The sequence below is a fragment of the Hesperophylax consimilis genome, chromosome 13 (assembly GCF_061612785.1).
Source record: "Hesperophylax consimilis isolate HC1 chromosome 13, BYU_Hcon_1.0, whole genome shotgun sequence".
In the NCBI taxonomy this organism is placed as follows: Eukaryota; Metazoa; Arthropoda; class Insecta; order Trichoptera; family Limnephilidae; genus Hesperophylax; species Hesperophylax consimilis.
In genome coordinates, this window is record NC_142848.1 from 16,979,795 (window position 1) to 17,007,297 (window position 27,503).

The 27,503-nt window shown below is 33.3% G+C and overlaps 1 protein-coding gene across 1 annotated transcript in view; it reads left to right on the plus strand.

Moving 5' to 3' along the window:
- Dscam4 (Down syndrome cell adhesion molecule 4) overlaps window positions 1–27,503 on the plus strand; it is a 747,456-nt gene that overhangs the window by 453,471 nt on the left and 266,482 nt on the right. Inside the window, exon 3 of the mRNA XM_089638828.1 lies at window positions 10,893–11,017. Within this exon, the coding sequence (XP_089494954.1) occupies window positions 10,893–11,017 (125 nt within the window). The remainder of the gene's footprint in view (window positions 1–10,892; window positions 11,018–27,503) is intronic.

The window sequence follows — 27,503 nt, forward strand, 5'->3', positions numbered from 1 at the left end:
GTTATCAACGTCTTACATCGTTTGACAGGCAGTTAGCTCAGCACTAAACGCTACTACAGTAACTACTTTTATCTCTAAGCCGTTTGAAAATATATATTTGATCGATTTTTCATAAATTGAAATAAAAAAATGCTCTACAGCCCATGGCGAGTGGCGAGTTTTCACGCAAAAAGTTGCAGTTTTCGTAGTTTTATATCAAAATTGGAGTATTTTTTTAGAATAGTTGTGATCTGCATAGATTCCGGGCGTGTGATTTTCAGTGAATATCCGTTTTTAGGGACGTATAAATTATTCCAACACAGTTGAAAAGAAATTTAATTATATCTTTGAATTTTAAGTTTTCAGTTTTGGGCTTTGAAAATTTAAATTTTGAGTTTGAGATTTGAAATTTAAGCATTGTTTTTGGAGCTTCAAAACTTTGAATTTTATATTTTGGGATTTTAGCTTTCTGCTTTGTAGCTTTCAGTTTTTATGTTTGAACTTTAAAATATAAGCTTTGAGCTTTAAGCTTCAACCTTAAGATTGAAGCTTAAAGCTTAGTTCCATGGAAGTTTATCGTTTGATTTTGAACTTGAGCTTAGGAGCTTTGAGTTTCCGTTTGAAAGTTGAGTTTTGAGTTTTAACTTCGAGGCTTTGAGCTTTTAGCTTGATGCATTGATATACCAAAAAATTAGTTTCTTAATAATAATACACAGCCAACATTGTAATATTATTTGCTCGGTTGCTTGTTCTCGCTATTCTATTTATTCTTAAGATTTGTTGTCGACATAATAATAATATAAGTGCTTTCGTAGAAAAATCACTTAATATATTTATCGGTTAAGTCAGGCATGGACGAGCAGAAATTGTTCCCACTATCTCCACTTGATTATTATTTTGTTTTTATTACATATGGACCATCATAGTAGTCTCCTTCTCCATCTTAGAGGGAGTTTCCTCTCCTCCTTTGGCCGCTTTTTCAACCGAAACGGAGCATTTCCAAAGTATGAAAAACCTCTTAATGGATTTTATATGTAAATTTAAATGCGGTGTCCATCATTTATGCAAAACAAAAAAGTGGTTGGATTTTTATTCCTGCATATATTTTTATCGGATTTTTATTTTATGTTAACAACTTTTATTGTATTTACTGAAAATAGTATATTTTGTCTGAAATTTAAATTTTATTTATTTTTTAATTTTATATCTAGTGCGTATCTATTCTAAAACTAAAACTATTGTAATAATATTCTATGTCCTTCGTCCTAACTTTTGGACTTTGAGACATAACATACAAAATTTTTAGGGTCAGTTGTTTCTCAGAATTTGAACGATTCATCAAATTTCGATTTTCGGCTGATTTTCAAGTTGTGTGAAGTTATATTCAATTTCTGTTTTTACATTATTGCTGGCAAGCTGCCTACAGAACTTTCTCAGAACTTGAAAATAAACTTCGAAATTCGATGAAATGTTTAAATTCGGTGAAACAACCTGCCCTTAGATTTTTTTACATAAAGGAAATCCATTGAATATTTTAAAACCTTTATAATTAATAAAGAAAATATTGTTTGTGCTCCCGATACGTTTATACTTATATTTTCAAAATTAAAGTTAAGAAACTTGAATAATTTTACGCATTACACAGGAATACGCAATCACTTCACACACGCACCCATCCACCGACAATTCCACTTGCGGATCCGCTGGAATGCTCTAGGAATTCTAACCTCTCGGTCGCGGAGGTGTTCAGGTTAAAATATGTATGGCGGGCTGATCAGTTTATAAAATTAATAATATATTAAAAAGACAATGATTTAGTAAGGAGATAAACAGAACTTACCTACAACAACATAAATAACACAAAAAAATAATTTTAAACATTTCTGTGATGCGAAATTAGGTTGTATACAAAATCTTTGTAAATAGAGCATTGTTTGGTTTTATAAATACAACACTTACGAGAGTGTTTTTTCAAGATAATGTTTGCTTACAAAAGAGCAAGTTAAGGCGTGTAAATTTTTGCAATAAATCCCAGATAAAAGGAAAAAGCTTCCGCTAAAGAATGTTTTTTTCTACTCCCCAAATTGGGGAATATTATCTAAATCGAAATTTACAACTGCTGCTGTGTTTGTAATGTGTATTTAAAATTAGGTGCTTGGTTTAGACTGTATAGATTTTCACCTTTCCGAAAGCATTGCTAGACGGTTCAAACTTTGCCAAATAGTTTAACAATATCCATGGAAGGTGTATCAGCTGCCACGCGTAACATTAACTGAGGGCTCTAGAATCAAATACGTTTGTTGGAGAATGAACTTAAGATTTTCAGATTACCTTCATCAATGACTGTAATATTCTTCAATATAATCTTGATCGCTTTCAATAGCAAGCAGAGTTACAATTACAATAAAAAGTTTTAAAATATTGATTAGCAATTTATTTATATCGTTCTTTAAAAACATAAATCGAATTGTATCTAATTATAGTACCTATCACAACAATATTCCTCTTAAAAAGATGTCGCGTGATTTAGGTATCTTATTTGATGAAAAATTAATATTCGCCCCGTTTTTCCTACACAGAAGTAACAAATAAGGCTATGAAATGTTTGGAATTTATTTTGAGATTTCAGTAGAAGATTTTACGTCGATCTATTATTATTTAGAGTTTCTCTTGATACTTCCTTAGTATCAAGAAATTTAAAATTCTTTTCAGCAATTTGGTTTCCATAATATAAAGCACATCAACAGTAATAATAATAATGTTTGAATTATTTCTATAGCGCCGTTTTCGTAAGAAAATCACCTCAATGGCTAATAAGGCTTACATTTGCAGATTTTGCTACATTTTTGTTATGGTTCATCAATTTCAAACTATTCATTTATTATGTAAATTACATCTACTACATTAATTATGTAAATTACATCGACTACATTAATTATGTAAATTACATCGATTACATTAATTAAGTAAATTACATCGATTACATTTATTATGTAAATTACATCGATTACATTAATTATGTAAATTCAATTAAATTACTTAATTTAGCCGACTTATTTTGCAGAAAAACGGGATTCTTCTAAAAATCTTGTTTATTCGAGACACAATCTAGGTTATAAACCAATTCATTAGAACGTTGTGATCATTTAAAAAGGTAGCTGCCAAAAATATGGGAAAAAATAGTTGCAAGTTTATATTGTTAATTTTGTATTTGTCCCATTGCTCGAGTGGTTAAGACGCTGTCCCGGGAAGATAAGATATCCTGAGTTAGATTCTTAGTTGTGACTGCTATAGTTGAAGTGAAACTTCTTTACGCGCGTTATGCATTTTCGAGGACCGGATTAAAACAGACTCATGACCGTCACGAAAAACCGTGATCATTTCGCTATAGGAGCCTAGCTTATATTGTATACCTAGTTTAGGTCACTCTCCAAACTCAGCTTCGCGGTCTAGAGGCAAAGCGCCCGGCTGTCGTCGTGAAGATCCGAGGTTCGATCCCCGCTTAAACTATATTTTTTTTCTTTTTGTGATTTTTTTAATACGAGGAAAAGTGATAAAATGCTCTCGTGCTGCGACTTTGTCAGGCATACATATAAGAAGATATCTACATGATTTGTAATAATGTAGTAAAAAATTACATAAATTTGTTAATTTTAACCGACAGTCTCCCGAAATGTCTAAATCCATTTAGTGAGACTCTAGACCGGCAGGTGTTCACTCGAGTAATTGGCTAGAATTAACGGTCGGTACCTATATGATATTTTGGTCAAAATATAGCTTACAAATCGAGCCTGTGATGTTTTGGACACTCACATAAAATAAACGAAACGAACGTGCTCAAAAAAAATTTTTGTTTAGACAACGACGGGAGATTTATGGACAGACAGGCCTGGAGTAAACACATTCACACGGGACAGGGCGCAGGGACGGGCAGTCAGGTTTGGAACTTGAGTGCGTTGACAGCTCCATGAAATCGATACAAATGAGAAGTGTTGTGTGAAATTGCAGTGAATTAGTGGATCCAGATGGTGTTAATAGTATTGTGGAATTTTGAACTAAAGTGAAAGATTATTGATCCGGTGCTTGTGTGAAGTGAAAGTGGTTCGACTCAGTGAGAAAACAATTAATAATAATGACAATAATAATAATTGGATAATTTGTAGAGCGCCGTTTTGTAAAAACCCACCTCAGGGGCGCCCGGTGTTGTGCAATCGCGATTGTGTTATAAAGTTGTGTTGATTTAAATGTGTAGTTCAAACTAAATTACTTGTCTTAAAAACATGAAAATAATAATAATAATGATCGCGTTTTTAAAACAGAGTGACCGTATATAAAGGCAGCAAGTTTTAATCGGGCTAGGTTATTGATTTGGCGAGATGGCATTCTATCCACGGAGACCGAAAAACCAGAGAATCAAATAGATTATTAACTGTGGGTTCGAATCCTAACAGATTAGGGAGGTACAATTTTATTTACAGGAATATTTAATTACCCTTTTATAAGCGTAGGGAGGAGGTCGAAAATTAAAGTGATTTAGCTATATAGTGTAACCAGGTAAGCTTCACGCTGAGAATGAGAGGTGGCTAACTGGGTGAGTTTTTATATTATTTATTAAATTTCAGAGGACCTTTTTAAAAGACGGATACAACCGAGGTACAGGAACTAAGTTTACGACACCTGCCGCCCAAATAATGTTATCATTAACAGGGATGTGCTAGGCGAACCATCGATCAGCTGTGAGCGAGAGACGAGTCAACGACCTTTTCATATATAGGACAAGACGCAGGTACAGTCAGTCAAAGGGGAAGTTTTGCTAGCGTATGCCGTCCCGAATTGAAAGCGATCGGATGCAACCAGACGGAACAAAATGAAAACTTTTCTTCTGTTATTTGACTTTCTAATTTAATACTTTTCATCTATTATTTGACTTTCTAAGTTACGAATTGGGATGCACAAAAACAAATCTAAAGTCGAAAGAGGGAGATGGTAATCTCCGAAATAAAACTACCAACCGAACAACTTTTCTCAACAGGTACCTTTCGAGAGGTAGGCAGCCTCTTTAAATTAAATGCAAAAAATCAAACCAATTATCCGTTTATACCTTACCTGAGAGGATAGGTATTCAGTAGGAGTTACCCATACCTAATACACGAGGATGCTAGTAACCTCATAAAATAAATACTGGAACCAAATATTAAAATACAGACAGTCCTCATCCCAAATTTGGCATATCGAGTAGACCTTACATATATCTCACATGATAATTGGCTGAATGGGTAGGCACACAACCTATCGTTAATAAGCGGGCAAAATGTCGACAAGATCGTCGTGTGTTATCTATGTATTGACCTAGAAAGGGATGTAAATCCCCGACGACGTGGGAGTTACAACGTTTTCTAGAGGTGGCACGTAACTTAGGACCTTACGTGTCACATTTTCGCGACTAGATTCGTGATAAAGGGATGTTATGGTTTTCCCCTTCTACACTCAGTAAAGTAGTTTATCCTGGAGGTGTTTGAGATTGGGGCAATTCTGAAACTGGTGAAGAGACCTGGTTTTCTTTATTCTGGCGTGAAGGTTGCCGATTTGGAACAAGGGGAGACCCGGCCGGTTGTGATATCCAGACACGCAGATATCGATCGCCTTGCTCAAATTATCATCCATCAGTTTTGTTTGGTAAGAGGAGGAGTCAATCTTAGCTTGAAAAAAAATTCATTTCCTTTCCTCTCCTCCCCCTCCCAAAATATATACATGGATGGCGCCGACAACTAACACTATAAACTTATCGTATGTATATCACATATATAAAATCTAACACTTTATTATATTCACATTACCCTACGATAGGTAGAATCGAGTAGCTAGTGGGGGGGAGCAGGCGACTTAGAAGATAAGGTTTATAAAATGGTTTTAAAACACAGCGGTAATGGATTCAACTCACTCTATCTCAAAAGAACCAAGGGATACCACACATACATAAATAACTAGGTTTCTAAACCGAGAAACAAAAACCCAACACAACGTTCGGTGAAGCCTTTTTATACTGAACCGTCACGTGAAATGAGTGCGTTCAAGGTCGTACGTCACGTAGACAAACTAGGATGTACACACTTGAAGGGGTGTGAAATAAAGAAAAGACGGCAGGGAGGACCTTCCTACCCCGGATATATATATAACCAAAGCCTTAAGGAAAAGTTTGAAGTAGAAAGGGCAGATCATGACAAGCCGGTAGAGTCGCTCGGTATTTTGATTAATTATTTTTATTTTGAATCATTAAAATTACTAATCAAGGCCGATAACGCGACTAATTACCCTCGCAGACGTGCGTGACAAATTTTTTAGTAAAAAACACAGCTGTAAGTGAGTTTTTCAAAATTTAGAAATGTTTTTCAAATTCAGACTCCATACGGGTATGAGACTGTTAAAACACGATAGATCTTTTCCAAAACGGACAAATATACGGAAATATTTTGAAAAACGACAGATATGACTTCAAACTGCTGATATATCTTCGATTCGATCCTATATGCGTTAACGAGACGTTATGTGATATTATTCATTTGCCGTGTTTGAAAACGAAAATTTGCGCTAGACAAGTCAATTGAGGAGTACACGTTGTATACGCGGTTCTCGTCGCGCGAGATACCTCTCCTCGCGGTCTAGAGGCAGAGCGTTCGACATTCGTTATGCAGGACATGGGTTCGAATCCCATATTTTTATAACTTTTAATTTTTTTATCACATGCTACTTATAAATATGTCAATAGACAGAAAAAAAGAGAGAATGAAATGAAAAGAGAGAGAGAAGAATACTAAAAGTTTCACTTCCGTCGTGCGTAGGCTTGCCACACACTGTATATTTTTTCTGTGTCTTATTCTGTTTCATGTTACGTTTAGATTTATTAGTGTTATCTTCTTCTTTAATAAAATAAATTTTTAAAATTTAACTATTGTGTTTGGTTCCATTTATAAAGCTTTTCATAACATTGAAAACAAGATTCCAGCAAAATAAACTTAAAACAATCTTACTTTCGTATCCTAGAAACAAGCATTATGTTAATAAGTGGACAGAATTAAAAATTGTGTACAAAGCAATTGAAGAGGGGAATTGTGCTTAAGATGACATAGTCAGGTAAGATGACACAGTGTTTACATCTGTGATATTATACGCGCCACAAGTCCCAAGATGTCGTTTACATGCCGGCTCATAGATGGCATCACCGCTCAAAACTTTAGTGACCGCTCGATCGCGTTGTTTGGATGTGGTGCGCAATTTTGTGATTTCGTGACTCAAAAATATATTTGTTATGAAAGTGTTTCCGCCGATAAATTTGTATTACGTACGTTTTTTTATCGTATTGACTACTTTGTTATAAACTGTGATTATTATATGCTATGAATATCGAGGAATGATTTAAGTATCCTCAAAGTTTATAGTCACAAAAGGCGGAAAATATAAATATTACCTCGCAGGGTAAGATGACATAGCAACCGTCGGCTTAAGATGACATGACAATTATATAGCAAATCGAAGCCAGGAGAGCATTGGGTATCTTGCCAGTTATGTAAACGATGGTGCCACACTCTATGTGCTGGCGTTGCAGTAAGAACTAAGCTGTTCAAATGTGAATTATGCACCGATAAATAGGTATGTCAACTTAAACTGATGTGTATCAACTTACCCACTTGGACATGGTCGGTGTTTTTTAAATTTAATTTTAATTTTATAATTTTTTTAGCGTCAAGATAATGCTAATTATGCTTCGTAAATAAACGTTTTTAATATGTACCCTTAGGTTTATTTTGAATCACCTTTCAATAACCAAATATTTGCATCCAAACAAAAAATATATCATCTTAAGCACAATACCTCTTCACTGGCAAATATGTATAGGGTATTCCTAAGGTACACAAAAGCAGTGTTGTCATTGCGACAGCATCACAAATCACTTCGCATTCATTTCTTGTATCACCTGACAACTCCACTGAAATATCTCCAGTTCGGAAGACTCAAGAGATAGCAACAACTGTCAGTTCGTCTTTTAATAATAACTGTCAAGATGTCAGGGAAAATTGAATGGGAAATTGACTAAAACACGTGTCTTTAGAGAGCTTTCACAATTCATAAGCTAATGAAAGATGAATAGATTACCTATTTTAATTAAGTAAATAATATGTTTCTTCAGATTCTGAATGTGCTCCAAAACTGTTTGCGGACTTAGGTGAATGGGCCCTGTTGGGGAACTGAAATTTCCCATTCAATAAATGGAAAGATAGTTGGAAAGTTATGAACGTTAGAAGGAATGAATGATTCATTGCAAAGTACATGCACGTAAGTAGATATTTAAAATTCATTTTTGAAGTATCTAATCGTTGTCTGGAGAAAGAAAACTGGTAAAATCATTACGTCATCGTAGTCATTCAGTAGAACCATGGAAAAAAAAAATTGTATCTACGAAATTTTTTTTTCTAAAGCAGCAAATAATAGAATTTGGTTCACGAAGTTTTTGTTGTGTGAAATTTTTTTGAGCCATCGCAAATATTTTTGTTTTCAGCGAATTTTTTGAATTCCAAAAAAAAAAAAACATCAAATTTTATCGTCAATTTTCCCTATTGTATTTTTTCCACGAACATAAAGTATAAATCTGAATGTAAAAGCAAAAAATTCTCTCATACAGTAAGCTTTGGCGATATTAAATTTGAACAGCTTTAATTAGAAAAATCTAAGCGTAAAGCTGTAAAAAAATTTGTCATGGCACTATGTTGTTTGATATAAACATATTGGAAATAAGATTTGAAGCGTGAAATATAAAAATAAATTTAAACAAGCTACTTGATTGACCAATTAAATTTTTAACCCTCAATTCAATGGTAGAGCAATTGATTTGAGTGCCCTCGAAAAAAATTGGAATTTGATTCAAGAATCAAAATTGATTCAAGAGGTCTGTTAACACGGAATTTTAAAAATGCTATTACCACTTCGGTACATACTATTTCAATGTAACTTTTCTTCGTATCCAGATTATTTGTGCAGATGATCACCATTTGTAACGACTACTGTAAAGTTTATTTAAGTTATTAATACTTTTACCTCTCCAAAAATGTTAAAATTTGTGTTTTGTTTTAATATAAATATTTTTAAAAGTCCTCATTTTCTGCAGAACCTTTAGTCGATGGCTAAGAACGTCTTTGGTTGCAAAGCGAAATACATCGAAACAAATAACGTTTTTTAAACCTATCGAGAAAAATTCGGGCACCAAAAAAATACCTTATTTATTTTTTATATAAATTATACGACCATATGGGCTTTTAAAACATGTGCAGTTCAGTGGAACAGGAATAAAAAGTAAATTTTTCCTTTAAATACAAATTATACAGAACCCACACAGAAGAAAAGTATCATACTAACCTTAACTCTAATTATTATAGATATTTTATTATAGCCTTCTTGTAACTATATTACGTGCAGTTGAATATATCTACAATAAAACTTGAAATAAAAGTGTTGCCAACTGAATACAAACTAGATACCTACAAGCGAATATTTAAATGACTCAGTCCTGATATTAAAATACATACAAATATTCCCGATGGTGTTAATATATGTGTTATCTGGTGTATAATTTTAATATAACTTATCATAACGTTTTCAAATTCCTGTTGATCGATGTGTTCTTTTAAGTAGCTATCTATTGCTTGGTGAAAATGTTTTCAAAAAAAAAAAATTTCACAACTCGCTTGAAAAAAATATATGGTATACATATTTTCGATACGCTCCATTTAGCCCTGGTGACAGATCACCAATAAGAATCGAAACATATATCGAATTGGCTTTAGCCATATTTGGTGACCAGATCTCAATAGTCAGGAACTTTCCTACCTTCCTCTACACCATATACTTCTCCTCTCCACTTCAGTCTCACGAAATGAGGATGAAATAATACCACTGTCACCGAATAGTTGGAACTTTTACGTTCAATGTATTTCAGTTCCCATTAGTCCTTAATCTATGAGAAATGGTAGTTCAGGATGCAGGCAAATTATCTGTACTTGATGGTTTTGAAAAAAATTCTAGACTATGTGCAAAAACGGAAGGTCTGTTTGATAGATTCCGCTCCCACAAACAGATTTCAATCTTTAGAGCACAGGCGTCAGGTATGAAAGGTATTCTTGTTATACCAGTATTTCAATGAATGGTGTTCCGAACATCATTGATCCTTTACAATATTACAATATTACTGATTAAATTATTCTTCTATGGTTTTTGTGAATATTTATTTATTTTCCAGATTGGTTTTTATGAAATCTCTTCCTGTTTACTTGATCCAGTTATTTTATTGGTTTTGGAAGCTGGATTAATTATTATGTGTCTTAATTACGACCAGAATAATATTAATTTACAGTTTTGATTTTGATTTTATTGCAGTTTTGGTCATGGGTAGTACCTACTGTGTGCTTTGTGAAAAGTAGTATTCATTGCTAGAAGCGAGTACATATTTCTGGTTGTTTTATTTGTTTGTGTGGAGTTATATGGTTTTTGTGTGCATTTGCATATACTTGTTTTATATCAAGAACTTAATATATGTCGGATGAGAACAGGTCGTTCTACAAATTATTGTCAAGCTCAATAGCTCGGATGTGGAGCGATTTGCTGGCCTCTGTATTTCCTTCCTCCTACAACATGGGCATCTGCAAGACCCATGTTCCATCCTGATTATTTTTAAAATTTAACCCCTACACAACATTCTCAAAGATGACACAGGCAAAAATTGATTTCTTCAGTGCCTCCTGTGGTCAGTAAATGTAAAAAAAATAACCTTTTTTTACTGTATCTGTGTTTTCTCAATATTTTAATTTAAAAATAACAAAATTAAATTTTTTTCTTAGTCTAATATGTGTGATCATTTTTTACAGTGTCCCTGGCGCGTGGAGAGCTGCAGGGCCCACAGTTCGCGGTGGAGCCACCTCATAAGCTGGACTTCGCTAACAATACGGGGGCGAGGGTGCACTGCGCGGGACACGGCAGCCCTTCACCAGAGGTGCCCTTAATTCTATATTTCTTCTTTCTAAAAAACACAAAAAAGAAATTTCACAAATATAAATGAGTCACAACAATTTTAGGCTGCACCAACTTTAGTTAAAAGTTAAAATTTCAAAACAATTTTTTTTTAGATTTGTGTTTCATCTATCTTTCTTTATGCCATCTTAGAAATGTCATTTTAACAACCAACCATTAACGCTCTAGAACAAGGCTGCCCAACCCCAGGCCCGCGGGCCACATTGTGGCCCGTGAACGAATTATAAGTGGCCCGCGTGAACCATTTAAAAAAAAAACGCCAATTTGAAAAAGTGTCGCGCGCCCGCGCTAAAACAAACAATGCAGCTTACGCGCGGTTACGTGTTTAGCTTTTCCGCTCGTAAAGTGACAGACCATAGATATCAGAAATCAGAACATATTATATGACAGACAGAGAGAGACTAAAAGTAGATGTTTATTACAGTTGTTTGAAAGCAAATTCCAGGACTTTTTTGTTAATCACACCAATCAACCTTTCACAATCAGTTTGACTGAAATAATTAGTTATTCTGCCAGTATCCAGTTGGAACTCACTGAACTGCACAATCATTCTGCACTAAAAAACCTTTTTGCAGAAAAAATATTTTCAAAGTCACAAAGTTCTTCATAAGAATTTGGAGATTTCTGGAAATTGGTGGCAAAGGAAGACTTTCCCCTATAACTGACCTGGCCTTTCAATTTATAAGTAGTTTTGGATCAACGTATGTTAGTGAAAAGTTTTTTTCTAATCTTAATTTTGTAAAAAATAAATACCGCACATCTGTAACTGAGCAACTTATGTCTGAGTTGTTGCTACTGACAACATCTGAACTGACTAATAACATAGGAGAATTATAAAAAAAAAAACAATGTCAGAAATCACATTGATTGTACCAATTACATGAATTTAGATTTTTGCTACATAAAATGTTGTTTCGTTATTTGGCAGTAGATGCTATTTATTTTATTATTTTGATAAACGGCAGTAAAATTTTAATATGTTTACTTGTTTTTTGTATAAAACAAGACTTTAAAAAGCTTAGGTAACAAAAATAGGAAACGTCAGTATTCAGTGGCCCGCCAGTGATTTTTAAATCGTCAATTTCGCCCAACTGTTAAAAAGGTTGGGCAGCCTTGCTCTAGAATAACACTTTCATCCAATAATGTGCTTGGGGAGACCTGATTTAGAGTTCACTATCGCATAACAATGCTGTGTCAAGAAAACTTCAATGAGAGATGAAAATTATGAAAAAAAAAACGAAATTCAATTTTTTAGTTATCAAATCGGGTAGTGAAAACATTTTTTATAAAAAATTTACGTTATAAAATAATTTTCAACGTAACCAGCGCAGACCTATGAAAAATCACGGAATATTGTAATTTTAGGATTTGGGAAGCTGAAAATATTTACACATTAACTTTCAAAACAAATGTTCCCTATCTTCTAAATAACAAAATAATATTTTTAGGTTTGTAATTTACCTATCGAATTAAAATCGTTTCTGAACTTGAAAAATCAGCTGACATAATTTTAAACAAAAGAAATACTGATTCCGAATATCGAATTATTGATGAAATTTAAATTAAATATTTTTGCGATCACTCAATCATCAGTTCCAATTTTGAAAATTATGAAAACAAATTTGACTTCGTTACGCAGGAAAATATCACATTACGCAAGGAATTTGTTTGTTTTATTATTTCAAGTAGACTCTTCTACAGGTGTTACACAAAATTGTGTATTTAGGATAGTTAGGAGTAAAAGGAAAACAATAGAAAACACTGATGTGTTTTGGAAACTAAATTAAGGATAATGTTCCACCATGAAAATACTAATTTTCCAAATAGAATTTTATCCTTACATAATACTACTGTATTTTGGTGAAAGCCCTTAAATAGTACTTGTGAAATAGGTAGGAACCAGCGGCAATAATCCCTGCGTAAGCACCAACCAGTTCTGAAATGGGTATAAATACACATAAACTACGTAATATTTTATGTTATTTGAAGATTAATTTACGCATAATCTAAAATCTCGGTAAACTTTAAAATATAATTCACGAAAACAACGATTTCAAACTTAATATTTAGTATTACTATGTCGGGTGGAATTACCACAAGAACTATCTAAATCATATAATATTTCCTCAGAAAACTTTGAGAATTTTAGAAAAGACTAAAAACCGAGGAAAAAAATAATTTATTTTATTTTGGATTTTTTAACACTACAAAAGAGAAGAAATATAAATATTCTTAACCAGAATCACTTAGGACGGGTTGTTTCGGAGAATTTGAACAATTCATCAAAATTCAACGTTCATTTGCGAGTTCTGTGAATGTCCTATTCAAGTTCTGTTATTATATCATTATAGGCTAGTTGCTTGACAAAACTGAAATAAAAACAGAACTTGAAAAAATCTTTCGCAGAACTTGAAAATGGACGTTGAAATTTGATGAATTGTTAAAATTTTCTGAAACAACCGGTCCTTATTGTTTTACATTTACCTCACACAGGAGGCCTTCAGGAAAATCATTTACCTCAGGACATATATCATTTTTTGGGATGCTGTGTGGAAGGTCGTTTTCAAAGGAAAGGAAGGAGAAGAAGTTCTGGGAAGGTAAAGGGTATAAGGGTTTGCTAAAGACCAGTGTGTCCAGGGGTGACGGACATATAAATATATATCCCTCCCTTCCTCAACCAAGGTGATTGGTTGAGGAAGCACTTGGAATGCTATGGCTTATAAGTTCCTAAAAACGTCAGCCGTAGTCGTCACCACTTGTTTCAAGATACAACATGGCAGAACCGATGTTCTTACACAGCAAGCATGAAAAAATAAATGGAGCTGTTGAATGATTCTTTTAATTAGTAGATATATTTAATTACGCTTTTTGAAACTCATTAAAACTTTTTTTGACTGTCTTCCCAAATGTAAGAATTTATCGGAAAATAAATTATATAAATAAAATTGATAACATGGTTTTTTTTATCAACAAAGAACGGTTCTTAAGCCGGACGCAAAAATAAATACCCACCAGAATTCTCCTTCTGGCTTAATTCTCATTTGGAAGTGACCTATCAGTTATTTTCCCCAAATGCACAATATCGATATCACTACGCTTTATTTTCACTATTTGTATTAAGCTCAGATATGTGTTGAACTCCTAACTCTACTCTACATCGGACATGGTGTTAAACTCATAATTTATTGAACTACTAACATGATCTAACATTGGACATGGTGTTAAAAATATTTAAAAAACGCGTGTGCAACCTCTCCATTTTACGAAATCTAATAGAGGGCAGAAATGAAACCAAGAGCTTCGAAAGATAGTCAATATGAATATAGACTCAAGATAGACTAATATTACCAACATTAAAAGAAAGAAGTGATACGGTTGACTTGATTGAGACTTTCGATGTTTCTGGACATTAAAGCTGCCCTGGCATCCAAAAAATCTACACCAACAACAAAAATGTAAATCTCTATGGCACCTCAGATAAATGAACACAACACCTTTTGCATCCAATCCCATGATGGATGCAAAATGATGCTACTACTATAAACCAATTTAAAACTTGATTGGATTTTTACTTGGAGAGAAGAAAGGATTGAATTATTTTAAAATGTAGAACAACTCAATTACTGGTAGACATATTCCGCAATCAGATATGAGCACATCAGCAGAACGCTGCCTGGTCATTAAATAATACTAAAAATAAAATATAAACATCTGAATAGTTTCAACCAATAATTGATTGATCTGATATGTTTACATAAAATATTTCTCGGATATCTAGACATTGTTTCTTAGCAGTAAAGAAAATTTTTTTATCAATTACTTTTAGAAGGAAGCTACAAGCCAAAAATGTGTATATTCTTGGTTTACCTTATATTGTAGGTAATAGGCATTATCGCTTGACAAACGGAGTATAGAAACGTTCGATTTCAAGCACAAAACTGGTTTTTATTTATTTTGTAAATAATTTAATAAGAAAGCAAAAAAGTTAATCAAGTGAACCTGTCAAAGATAATCTTAGCTATAAAAATGTATTTTTAAAAAGTTGTTTTCTTTACGCGTTCATACATTTTTATTGAAAAAATATATTTTTTAGTAGCTTACATTTATATTTTTTATTGAGTTTTTTTTTGTATTCTACTCAAGCGAAACGATAGGAAAACTTTCAATTTATCTAAAGCAAAGGATTTTTGGGATTCTTTAAAGATTAATCAAAATAGTGATTTAGCATTAAGCTTCGCCTTAAGACGCCATCATGTTCAATAATTGACATTAAACAATAATATTGCATATTTTAGTCCTCTTACTCAGACGTGTCTCCTAGATAGTAAAATAGAGTGTGTTGAAGTAGACATTTTCGTCAAGTAAACAAATTTAGAAAAAATATCCTGCTATTGCTCATAACTACATAACAATTGTTGAGCCAATAACATTGTGTATCACTTTGTTTCTTTTTGTATCTCTTGCTTCTTTTATAATTATTTCTCATTTGAGTGAGTTTTTACACAAATTTATAATTTTATATTGGTATTATTATCTTTTGACTGGGCAGGTTATTGTGATTGTATGCACCTATTTGTATAATAACTTAGTTTTTATAATTAAATCGTTCATATAAACGAGAACCTCTATAAGAACCCAGTATAGTAAATTTTAAAAAAATCCTATATGCGAAAACACATTCCTATCATATACAGGTTTTTCCAATAAGAGGTGTTATTTTGAATAGTCCGCTATTTCGGTATATGTTACTTTTGAAGCTGTTATTTTTTAACATTTAGCAAGTAGAAAACAACACCTTGCTTTTTTGAAAATGAGGCTGGAGCAACAGTTACGGTGAATGGATTGCGCTATCGAGAGATGATTAATGATTTTTCATGGCCGAAATTGGATGGTATTGATCTGGACAACGTTTACTTTCAACAAGATAGCGCTATGTGCTATACAAGCAACGAAATCATTAATCTTTTACGATTGAATATCAAAATAACGCCTCTTATTGGAAAACCCTGTATTTACAATAATTTATTCTGACCGGTAAAGAATTGAATTTTCATCTCGTCTGGTTTTCCACTCAGACGTCGCTTCATTAGTTCAATTTATTTCTGGCTACAGAGCTACATTACGACACAAACAAAATTTTCCGTATACTGTGATGGTAGTGAGAGATTTTCAAATATTAAAAGGTTATTCGTAACACGGGAATGCGTTTTTCTTAAAAAATATATTCAAAAAATTCAATGGGATATTTTCACAAACTTCGAATACTGTTAAAATGCGGTAAGATATTAACTGTATTTTCTGTTTCTGATCACTATACTGAAAATGTGTAATCTTTTAATTTTCAAAAATCGATTTGAAAAATCGCACATTTCGAAACGGTTCCAACGAAACGCGTAGAAAACTCAAATTTCTGGTCAGACGGCTGTCACCAATGTCGCCAGGCGTGATGTCAACGCCGCCAAATTCACGAATAAAAATGAACATGTCATAGAAAATGTATTCGTCAGCACAAAAAAATGAATAAAAGTTTGCCCTCATTATCATTTTTTTCTATATAATACAAAAAAACAGTGAAAATACCCTACTTTTAGTAATTTTACTTCATGATTGGCCTGTCAGAAAATGTTAAAGAAATTAAATTTAAGCAATTCTTGACAAAAAAATCAAAATCTTCACATTAAAGAAAAAAATCTCGTTACCCTAGTATAGTTAGCTTTGAATGTCGACAGCGACCGTTCACGTAGCTATTTCTGTTAGAAGACTTAGTTAATTTTTTTTAAATATTTTAACTACAAAATGTGTACGTAAAAATGAAAACAATGTTAGATACTCATATTTTATCGTCGTTATAGCGGAGAATTTATAGCTCTCCTAACTTTGAAAACTCACTTTATTCACAGTTAAAATTAAGAAAACATATTTGAATAACTTCCACAGGCAAGACAAAGCAATAAACAAGGAAAGTTTTTGCGGGATCTTTTTATTTCATACACTTAGAAGATGTTGCAATTTGTTTTTACGCGATGTACCTCATTTACATATAAAGTAGTGTTATAAAAGTCCGAGACGATTGCCGCTGTGGGAATTTCATATCATTCTGCTGAGTGTAATGTTGCCGCATATTACATTTCTGTTACAGAGTTTCCCCACAAACGTGCGGGGAGGGAAAATTACCAAATGTGTGGGAAACGCGGGCGAGCTGACACACTTTATGACCCAAAATGCTTTATTTAAATGGAAAAATGAAATTTACAACGGTGTGGCATTTATTTAAAATATATTTTAAAATGAGTAACTGATCGGGTGACAGGAAAAATGTCACAATACATCTAAAAATAATTGAGTTTTACAATTTTTTAGTACGAAAATTGCATATTAACTCCGTTCCTTCTCATCTTATCAAAATGTATAAGCTTGACTACCTTAATAATTATGGTTACTGTGGACTGTGTATGAAGAAGTTCAAACTTAAGGTTTGACCATTTTTATTTATTTCATACCCTTTTTCAATTTAACATTCCATCTCATCGATAAGGGGTAAGTACAATTTGTGGAGCGCCGTAATTACGCGGCTGTCATCTGTCAAAGTGACAGATCCTATACAAATAAATGATATTCCGCGGCTGTCCCCCAATTGATATGACCCCCTTTCTAACGATACAAGAGTGATTATCTACAAAGCCAGAGACGACCAATCTGTTGAAGTTCTAGAAAGAGTTTGCGCGCTCCCGACTGACAGAGTGAATGGCAACCTAGCGTTCGAAGGCACTTTGTAGCATTCGGCTATCTCCGTCAACCGAACCAGCACCATCTATCGGAATGCAACAGCATTAGGTGCTTGTATGAGTTATTCTTCATCTTTGGACTTGAGTTTCCTTCAAATGTCTTTACAAACCTCTTGACGGCACCCCTTTATCAAAACTGGTCATTATATAAGGACACCAATCCATCTCATCTTTTGGTAATAATATCGGACATAAGAACGTCACCAATTTTAATCCAATGTGGAGAAATTATGAGATATTAGTTGCCTAGTAATAAAATAATTAACAAACTTTAATAATTATTATTCAATCCAACCTTGATTTGAAATTTCTGGACTAGTATTCATTCTACGTATGTAATGTAACCATAGACGAGAATTATGTTATGGGTATATTGTTATAGACGTTGAATACATCGGCATAATCCCTCTCAATAGCTAATAAAGTGAAAACGGCTTGATATATTTGATTAAATTTCTGTTTCGGAAACAGGCCATCAAAACTACATATTAATATTCTAAAATGGTGGAGGTTGAAATAGGGTTGATCAAAGGTTTGCATAAATCTCTTCAGGGTATCCAGGGGTAAAGTGCGCTAACTTTGTGAGGTGATAATACATAATTGTAGAAGTAAAAAAAGTAATAAGTTTTTAATGTAGTTTTTAGGTACTTTCAGCCCACTTTACCCCCGGACACCCTGTATTAATCAAACCCTGAACATTTTTTTGAGTTACATTTTAATAAGTAATTCCTCGTCTAACAAGAAAATTTCGCTTAAAGTAGCGCTTAAAAGTCAAGTTAAAAAATATGAATCAAAAGTGATTATAGTTAATGCCAAAAAAACGAAAAGGCAGTATGAGCTTCATTCACTGAGCACCATGTTTTAAATCGACCGCTATGCATTTCATCTGTCTGTAATTTTGTTTAAACATTCCGTTTTAGGTTCACAGTGGTGGTCGTCTAAAGCTTCAGCATTGGCTCTTTTTTCAAATATGAAATTGTCGTTTTTATGTGAACTTTCATATGACAATTCTTTTTAATAATGGTACCTACCTGCTAGAAATTAAAAAAAATAAAGTCATTTACATAATGACGTGTCTTTAGACAAACTGCATTATTCCTTATATGAAACCAAAAAGCTAAATAAAAATGGTTTATTCTTAAATAGGTAGGTATTTAAGAGCCTACTTACAGAAATTTTGGATTTGATTTATTATTAAATGAATTTTGAGACAGTTAGAAACATGCTTTTTGGACGCAAGGTACTATTAAAAGAACTGCTTGTAAGAAGGAACAATTTGCTGTCGTAATGATTTTAGTAATATCTCATCGGAAGGCTACTATAGATAGGATTATGGATATATTAGAAATTACTATAGAAGGAACTCCGTCCTAACCGGTAACCTTACCAGGCCTGGTAAGGTTACCGGTAAACCAAACCAAAAAGTATATAGGATTTACATAAAACATTGGGAATAACAAAACAAAAACAAGAATATATCTAAGAGAAAGTTAAAATTATATGGTGGTACCACAAAAATATGATTTAATTTTTTTTATATTTGTCGTTTTTTTTCGTTCGCGTGTGGTTCGTACGGGTGGTACCGTTAGTCCACCAACAGAAGTATTCCTTGTGCTAATATTTAGCAGTGGGGTATTATTTTCCGTGGGGGAACAGTGAATTCTTGGAATACTTTTATTGTTGGGTAGTAACGGTTAGTAACGATAATACGGTTTTTTTAGGATAATTTTTATAAGAATTTTTAGAATTGTTTCGAGTGGGAGAAGGGGTGATTTACAGAGTGCGCAAGTGCAAAGTAAATTTATTTTAATATTTTAATGAGATAGTATTTAAAGAATAAATATATGTTAGTTTCCTCATTCTGTTTACTGTGGAGTTTATTTGATTTTTCCATTTGATTTTATTGTTGATAATTATTCCGAGATATTTTATTTGTTCTTTACTACTGATATGTATACAATTTGTGATTGTAAATAGACAATTTCTGTCGTGAACTTTAATGTTAACATTTATATTTGAAATATTCTCTGTTAGACTCAGAGGTAGAAAATGAGTTTTTTCAACATTTAAAGAGAGTAAGATTTTGTCAAACCATTGTTTAGTGATATTTTTTGCATTATTTGCCGATATTTCAGCCTCTTGCCAAGAATTTTCTTCAATCGTTAATAATGTATCATCCGCATAAGCTATTATCTTTCCGAGATCCTTTTATTGGGAGATTTTTTTAAATTGGGTGTTCCAAAAGTACATTTATATATAATATGAATAGTATTGGGCCCAACACAGTTCTTTGTGGGATTGCAAAATTATTTTTTTCTATGTCACTGAACTTGGATGGATTCATACGTTCATCACTCACTGGAAACATTGACCCCCATATTCCTACCCACCGTCAATTCTTTTTCCTTCCCAGAACTTCCTCTACTTTCTTTCCCTAAAACCACCCCCCTCCCACACGGCATACCCAAAGATGACTTCAGGGTCTCTTGTGTGGAGCTAATATAAACAAAATTGGGATGGCTTACTCCCATTAGCCCCAGGAACTTTTGTGCGGTATTCACATTATAAAAAAATAACTTATTAATCAACAGTTTGCATGGCTTGACTTGCCAGAGGAAAATCTATGAACAAAGTTAAAATATCAACAAATTTAAATTTGCAATGAGGTAATTATAAGGCGCAATTGGATCAGCTTACTCTGAATATCCAAGGCGCCAAGGAGCCAAGGAGCTAATATTGGAATCTTGAGGTTTTTACAAATAAGAATAACAACAACGTTATATTACGTAACGGCGACAAATGGCTAAAGTTCGCGCTAAGAAAAAGATATATTTATTTATTTATTTGTACATGCCCAATTAGGGCTTTTACATATGATACAATTAAAAATACATTTGAAATAATCAGAGAGTAAAAGATATATAAAAATTAAAATATGTACCAAGTATAAAAATATTAACTTAAAAGCAACAAACAGAGTAAACTATAAGGATGCACATTCATATAATTTTAGATACATTGAAAATTTATAAACATTACAAAACTATCAAGATGTTCAAAAAACACTGAAATATTGTATCCCTTCAAACAATAATATTTTTTATGACTGCAAGTAGTAGTTACATATTAAAAACAAATCTTCCAGAATGATCCCACTTGCCAATAATAATTCTAAAAGCAATTATTGTTCTTGTTATTATTTCCATTATTCTCAAGTTGGCGCTGAACAAACTAAAAGTTTTTTTGCTTACATTCTGATAATTTTTTATGACCTATTGAACCCTTTTTAAAGAGCTAATGATTAATGGTGACATTTTATTATTATTATTTTACTTGAGGCTTGAGACAAGTCATATAACAAATCTACCAGCTTTATTGCAAACATTCGGTTTTGAATTAACAGTGTAAAAACACGAACTAAAGTAAAAATCAGAACTTGTTGTTTTACGAGTTATAATTCACGACGGTAAAAGGTTCACCCTTTTTTCTACGTTTCAAAAATTAGGTGCATTATATTTTATTTCAGAGATGATTTAGTATTTTTTGTAATCACTGATGGGCCTACCATTTGTATACATAACACTTATTTGGTTTTTTCTAGACCAAAGCCTCTAGATTCTTCGACAAGGAATTTTTGCAATGGTTCACGGTCGGCCAGTCGTGGACGAGTGGGTATGGGTAAATGTTTGACGAGAAAGCGTTTAATAAATAAGCGTTTCTTTGCATCGACTTACGGGCAGCCAATCGGCGTTTTTTTAACGTTTTACGGGCGGTCAATAGAGGACGAACGGATAACGGTTTTGTGAGAAAACGTTTAATGAGAAAGCGTTTCTTTACATTGGATTACGGGTAGAGTATTGCGTACGGGTGAATAAGCGTTTAAGGTGGAAGCGTTTAACGATTAAGCGTTTCTTTGCAATCGCATTGTTCTCCATTGGAATCATTTCGCGCGGGCTTATTGCAGGCCTGTTTACATGTTTTTTTAAAACGATTATCCCAAAATCCACAAAATTGTTGCAACCATTTCACTAAACGCTTACGAAAAAACTGTTTCACGTTATTTTAATCACCTCTAGTATATAGACCAAGGCAAAAAGCGAATAGTAGAGAAAAATCGCTATTGGAGTTTCAGAGTATTGAGTAACCTTTAGAAATTGAGAAACACTTGCACCCACTTAGCTAAGAATTTTCATGTTGTGTTTGAAAGGAAAACTTTGATCAAATAACGAGCCGTTTTCCATGAAAATAACTTGATCATTCCCTCGCTAAGTTCAGATTTTCTATTCAACGGATTTTTATTCGGATCTTTTTACTTTTTGTAAATAAATAACTCGCATTAACCGCCATTTTCTTCGCCTCTTTCACAATAAAATCAGTTTTTGGCCGTTAAATCGTATAATAGAAACCATGAGAGAAATTCATTCATGGAAGAAAATAGTTGTCTACTATTTGGGGCACAACTTAAGATGTTCACCAAACAAGATACTTACAAGCTTGCTAGTAAAAAAGACTACTTAATAAAAATGTATAATCCTTATAAACACGTGATGATTTTGTGCTTACATTTGGTCTGGCTCTTTTACTGAGTGACTTTTGATGGTACCGTTATCTTTTTTGTCAGTTTCTGTACGAAACTTGGTACATTACTAGATTTTGGTTCATCTTTAAGAAGTTTATCCCCTGTCAAAGAGTTATCAACTAGGGAGCAAAAACAAGATAAATGTCTGTGAAACTATGTTCATTCACTGTGCGCCCGTTAGTTCTATCGATACATTATCTTCTCTGGAATATTATAGTTACTAGTTACCTACCTTGTTTGTGATTACAACGTGAAACTTTGCGTTACTTAGCGTTAAAGACATAAGTTTACGGTGGCTCCTACTTAAGCAAGCAAACTTTGAAGAAAATTCAACTCAGGTTTTGCTGTAATATTACTTACGGAGTATTACAGATCTTGTATGTATACTATAAACAATTTTACTACTATCATTAATATTTTAGTTCGTTTCAAATGCGAGCTGACTTACACTAAAGTCGAAGAAGTCGTGAAGCCGACATAAACTGTGAACGGTGTTCCGCTTGTTTCGAGCAAGCTCCAGAGAAATACCCGTAGAACGGACTCAGCATGTAAAAGCATGTAAACGACACATGTGAAACAGAAAAGACAGAGTAGTTTCAGTCGCATAGTCGCATCTAGAAATTGAACCCAAGACCTCTTTCTTGCCGGGGTAGTGCTCTGACCACTGAGCTATTACGACCATATCAACTTCCTTCAATTATAACTGCATCATATTTTGACTGAGATATCTTCATTTACTTAACACGTTGTTTTATGTATAATTGTAAAATTATATTAAAGATATTCCGCTGATATTTATCAACCCTTTGCATTTTTTTAGTGAAACTTTGGTAAAAGTGCCAAATCAATTTTTTTTATTTATTGTTTTGGTGTTTAATTCGTAGAACTCCATTTAATTTTTTGAAATAAATTTAAAATAAATCAAATTTAATAATGTTATAATAATTATTAAGTTCTGCAAGTATTTCTGTTATTTTTACAGCCTCAAACTGTAAAAATAACAGAAATACTTGCAGAACTTAATAATTATTATAACATTATTAAATTTGATTTATTTTAAATTTATTTAAAAAAAATAAAAAGGAATTTTTTTTTATTGATTTTAACATAGTAAATTTTCAATCAGATTTATTCATTTGGTATATTCAAAGGTCAAAATTTGTCAGAAAACTCTCAAGTAAAACTGGGTTTTTCGAAAGTTTCATTAGAATCAGATGTAGATTAAGTTTTATAAATGAAGAAAGTTTGAAGGTAAGTACAAAACCTTTCCATTAGGTACCTTTTACAACTAGAGTATAATAATGTTTCGGGATCGATGGTTCGAAGATTAATTCCACCATCCACTTCCTCATGCAGTCGGTTCTGTGCCGGGCCAGTCTTATTGCGGGCGCAATTGGAGCAGTCAGCTCCGGGCTCCGACTTCCAAGGCGCCAAAGAGACAAGACGCTGATAAAACTTGACACCTAACACAGCACCTTTGAGGTTTTTACGAACGCCAGGCGATGTTTCAGTTTTCAGTTTAATGTTCCAGAGTTTATCAAATAAAAAACACACTTTGTAATACACCACTTTAATTTTTGAATTAAGAATGATCGCCAACTCATAGCAGTTAATAATAAACCCTAACGAAGCTTGAGAAAAGCGAAACCCGGTTTGCGATCTTTGTTAATTAAGTGATGTAGTACAAAGTGTGTTTTTTTATTTGATAAACTCTGGAACATTAAACTGAAAACTGAAACATCGCCTGGCGTTTGTAAAAACCTCAAAGGTGCTGTGTTAGGTGTCAAGTCACATCACAAAGTATTTCCTTCACAAGAGGATTAAAATATTTCTGTACGCAAATAAGTTTTTGGAAAAGCATCAGCACTTTAAAAGCTGTGTCTTCTCTTTTCCGGATTTTTCTTGCTTGTTGGTTTGTAGCTAAGGCAATCTGACTACATTGCTTAGTTGTAAATAGTGGATGTCCTGTAGGGTAGGCCGTCAAAGCCTACTTTTTATAATTTTGATAGGTTTTATAATTTTGATAGGTCAAAAGTTGCTCATCCGAATAATGAAAACGTAAAATGTTTTCAATAGTTTTTTTTTTCCTATGCAGAAGCCAATTTTTTTTGTTCCTCGTTTGATCACCCCATTTGATTACCAATTGGTGGTTATAAATAGAACTATGGAAAACATTTGGAAAACCTAATGTTTGTTCACTATGTTTGTGCTCTCAACCGTCCAGAGCCAGTGCGATTATGGCATCCTCAATTGTGGTATGTATTTGTGAGGCTGAAGGTAGTGGGGAAAGGAAGGAGAAGGTGGAGTTACTAGTTTTTTAGATCCGACCACAAACACCAAACAAAGCTATTCAAGCCCAGATCGTGGGTTCAAATCCTGGCGTGTGCAAGTGAATTGTATTTGATTAATTTGTGTTAAATCACAATTTATTAGTTTAAAATAATATATAGTATACTTGCAGAATATACTCTCAGTATCGCCCTGGTCTAAGACCACCATTCAGAATAGAAACGTCGCCTGAAATGGCTTTGGCCGTGTTTGGTGACTATATTTCCAAACCCCACTTTCCTCTTCCCCATCTACTTCCCCTCTACATTTTTTACAACCTCACAACGTACTCCGATTGGGGATGCCATACTCTCACTGGCTCCAAACGGTTGGGAGCAGTTGGGACTCTGATGTGGTATTCACAAAAAAAACAATTTTTCCCATTCTGAACTGGGGTCTTTCATTACGGCCATACTGAGAGAATTTTCTTCAGAAACATATAATACAATATACATATGCTTGTATTTTAGTTTATTATTATTGTGGTTAAAATTAATAATTATTATTGATCATAATGATTGATCACTGGGTGTCTTATAAAATGGTGCCACAAAATAATTCTGGGCTTATTAAAGATAAAGCATTATTTATTTCTATGTAGAGGTACTGACGGCATTTTACATAGCAGAGTGGTGGGCTCACTAGCTATTGACCCGGACGTCGTGAGTTCAAACCAAACGTTTGCAAAAATAAATCTTTTTTTACACACCTGCCTAAGCTGGTGAGAGACCACCTTTGCCTGCAATGGCTTTAACTTTGTTATATACATATGCTCTTTCCTATTCATTATCTCTCTATTCAGCCTATACAACTTACAAAAGAGGTTAAAAAATATATGAATAATGAATTTAATAAATTCTATTAAAACTGTAATTATATTATTTTTAACAAAGTCATACGACCTACTAACATATAAAATTAAAGATTTTTGGTCTATTTGACTAGATCTGAACAATCGAATACTTCTAAACCTCTCATTTCCCAGATGTGAAAACAATAGACCCAAGTGCAGTTCAACTCCGAACAATGTAAATTTTTGTATGCGGTATAAAATAAAACTTTGCGAATACTTTGCGAAATGGGACATCAATGGTTTTATCTCCATTAAAATAGTTTACCGAAAGTTTTTGAATGAAAGTATGGCACAATAAACCCAGTAGCGCACGAAAACTCCATAATGATTTTCTTTTTCAAATTCGAACCAAATGTTCCATTTACGTTATTTTTCAGACCTGTCCTGAAAAGGCGTCGATCCGTTCGCTAACAGTCACGTGACAATAATGCCTCGCCGCTAATTGGTTGGAACACGTCTCCCCATCCCCCCCTTATTCCCCCCATTTCTACCCCATTCTACCAACACCCCTCCCTCCCTGATCCGTCTGGCGACCTCATCCCTTAGCCATGAGCTCTGCCAAAAACACACATTCCCACAAGTCCACTCAGACACTCTGTGTATAAAGCGTAGGTTTACTGTAATGTGCAATTTGCACACGTGCTAGTGAACTGAATTTCATTATTTGTCAGTGTTTGGTACATCATTTACAACTTGTAGATCAAAGCATCACTCCTTGTTTCATTTACATTCATGAATCGTCTCATAAATTTGACTGCCTCCGTGGTCGAGGGGTAAGGCACTCGACTCGCAATACGGAGATCGCGGGATTAGTATTGAAACGTTGCTTTAAGGCGAGGCTTAATTCAAAATAACTATTTTGATTAATCTTTATGACGAATCGGTGTACATTATGAATACCAAAAAATATGCTTTAGATAAATTGAAGATTTTCCCATCGTTTCGCTTGAGTAGAATAAAAATAAAATAATAAATTACTCAATAAAAAATATAAATGTAAACTACTAAAAAAAATATATTTTCAACAGAAATGTATGAACGCGTTAAGGAAACAACTTTTTAAAAATACAATATTAAAGCTAAGATTATCTTCGATAGTTTCACTTGATTAACTTTTTTGATTTCTTATAAAATTATTTAAAAAACAAATAAAAACCAGTTTTGTGCTTGAAATAATCGAATGTTTCTAGACTCCGTTTGTCAAGCGATTTTAATGCATATTACCTGCAATGTAAGGTATACCAAGAACATACACATTTTTGGCTTGTAGCTTCCTCTTAAATGATTTTTGCCGTTATTTATCCAACAATAGCTATAAAAATACCGTTACAAGTGTGTAGTCCAAATTATCTTCCACTTCAAAAGCGCTTTTCTACAGATAGCTTAGGTTATAATCAGTGGCAGTTTTCTCTATATTCACATTATAATTTATTTTAATGCACATCGATTACGAAATACTTTTCAAGGACTACCTAAATTATAGAGTATTTGATGTAAAAAAAGTGCGTTACGTTTGGGGGAAGTATTTTCCCCCCTTCGGAGCGGGAGGGTTAAATATGGAAGTAGGTTTATAAAATCAAAACTATCTTCATACTTCGATAACTTAAGTCTTTGTCAATAATTTTAGTAACATCTAAATTTTGTGTACCTTCCAAGTAAGATTCTGGCAACTTATCCATGTAACAAACTGCTTTAACCTTCATCTTAAAGCCTTTCAAAAGCACACATTTACCATAGTGTATAGTTAGGTAATACGTGTATGTTCAACTTGTGAACTTATATAATATATTGTGGCCGACGGATGTGGTTTATAAGATTCATGGATGTGGAAGAAGTAAATTGTGTGTGTCATGGCCGTTCTGTGCGCTTTGCTCTCCACTCTGCCATGCTAATGCAGGGGTGG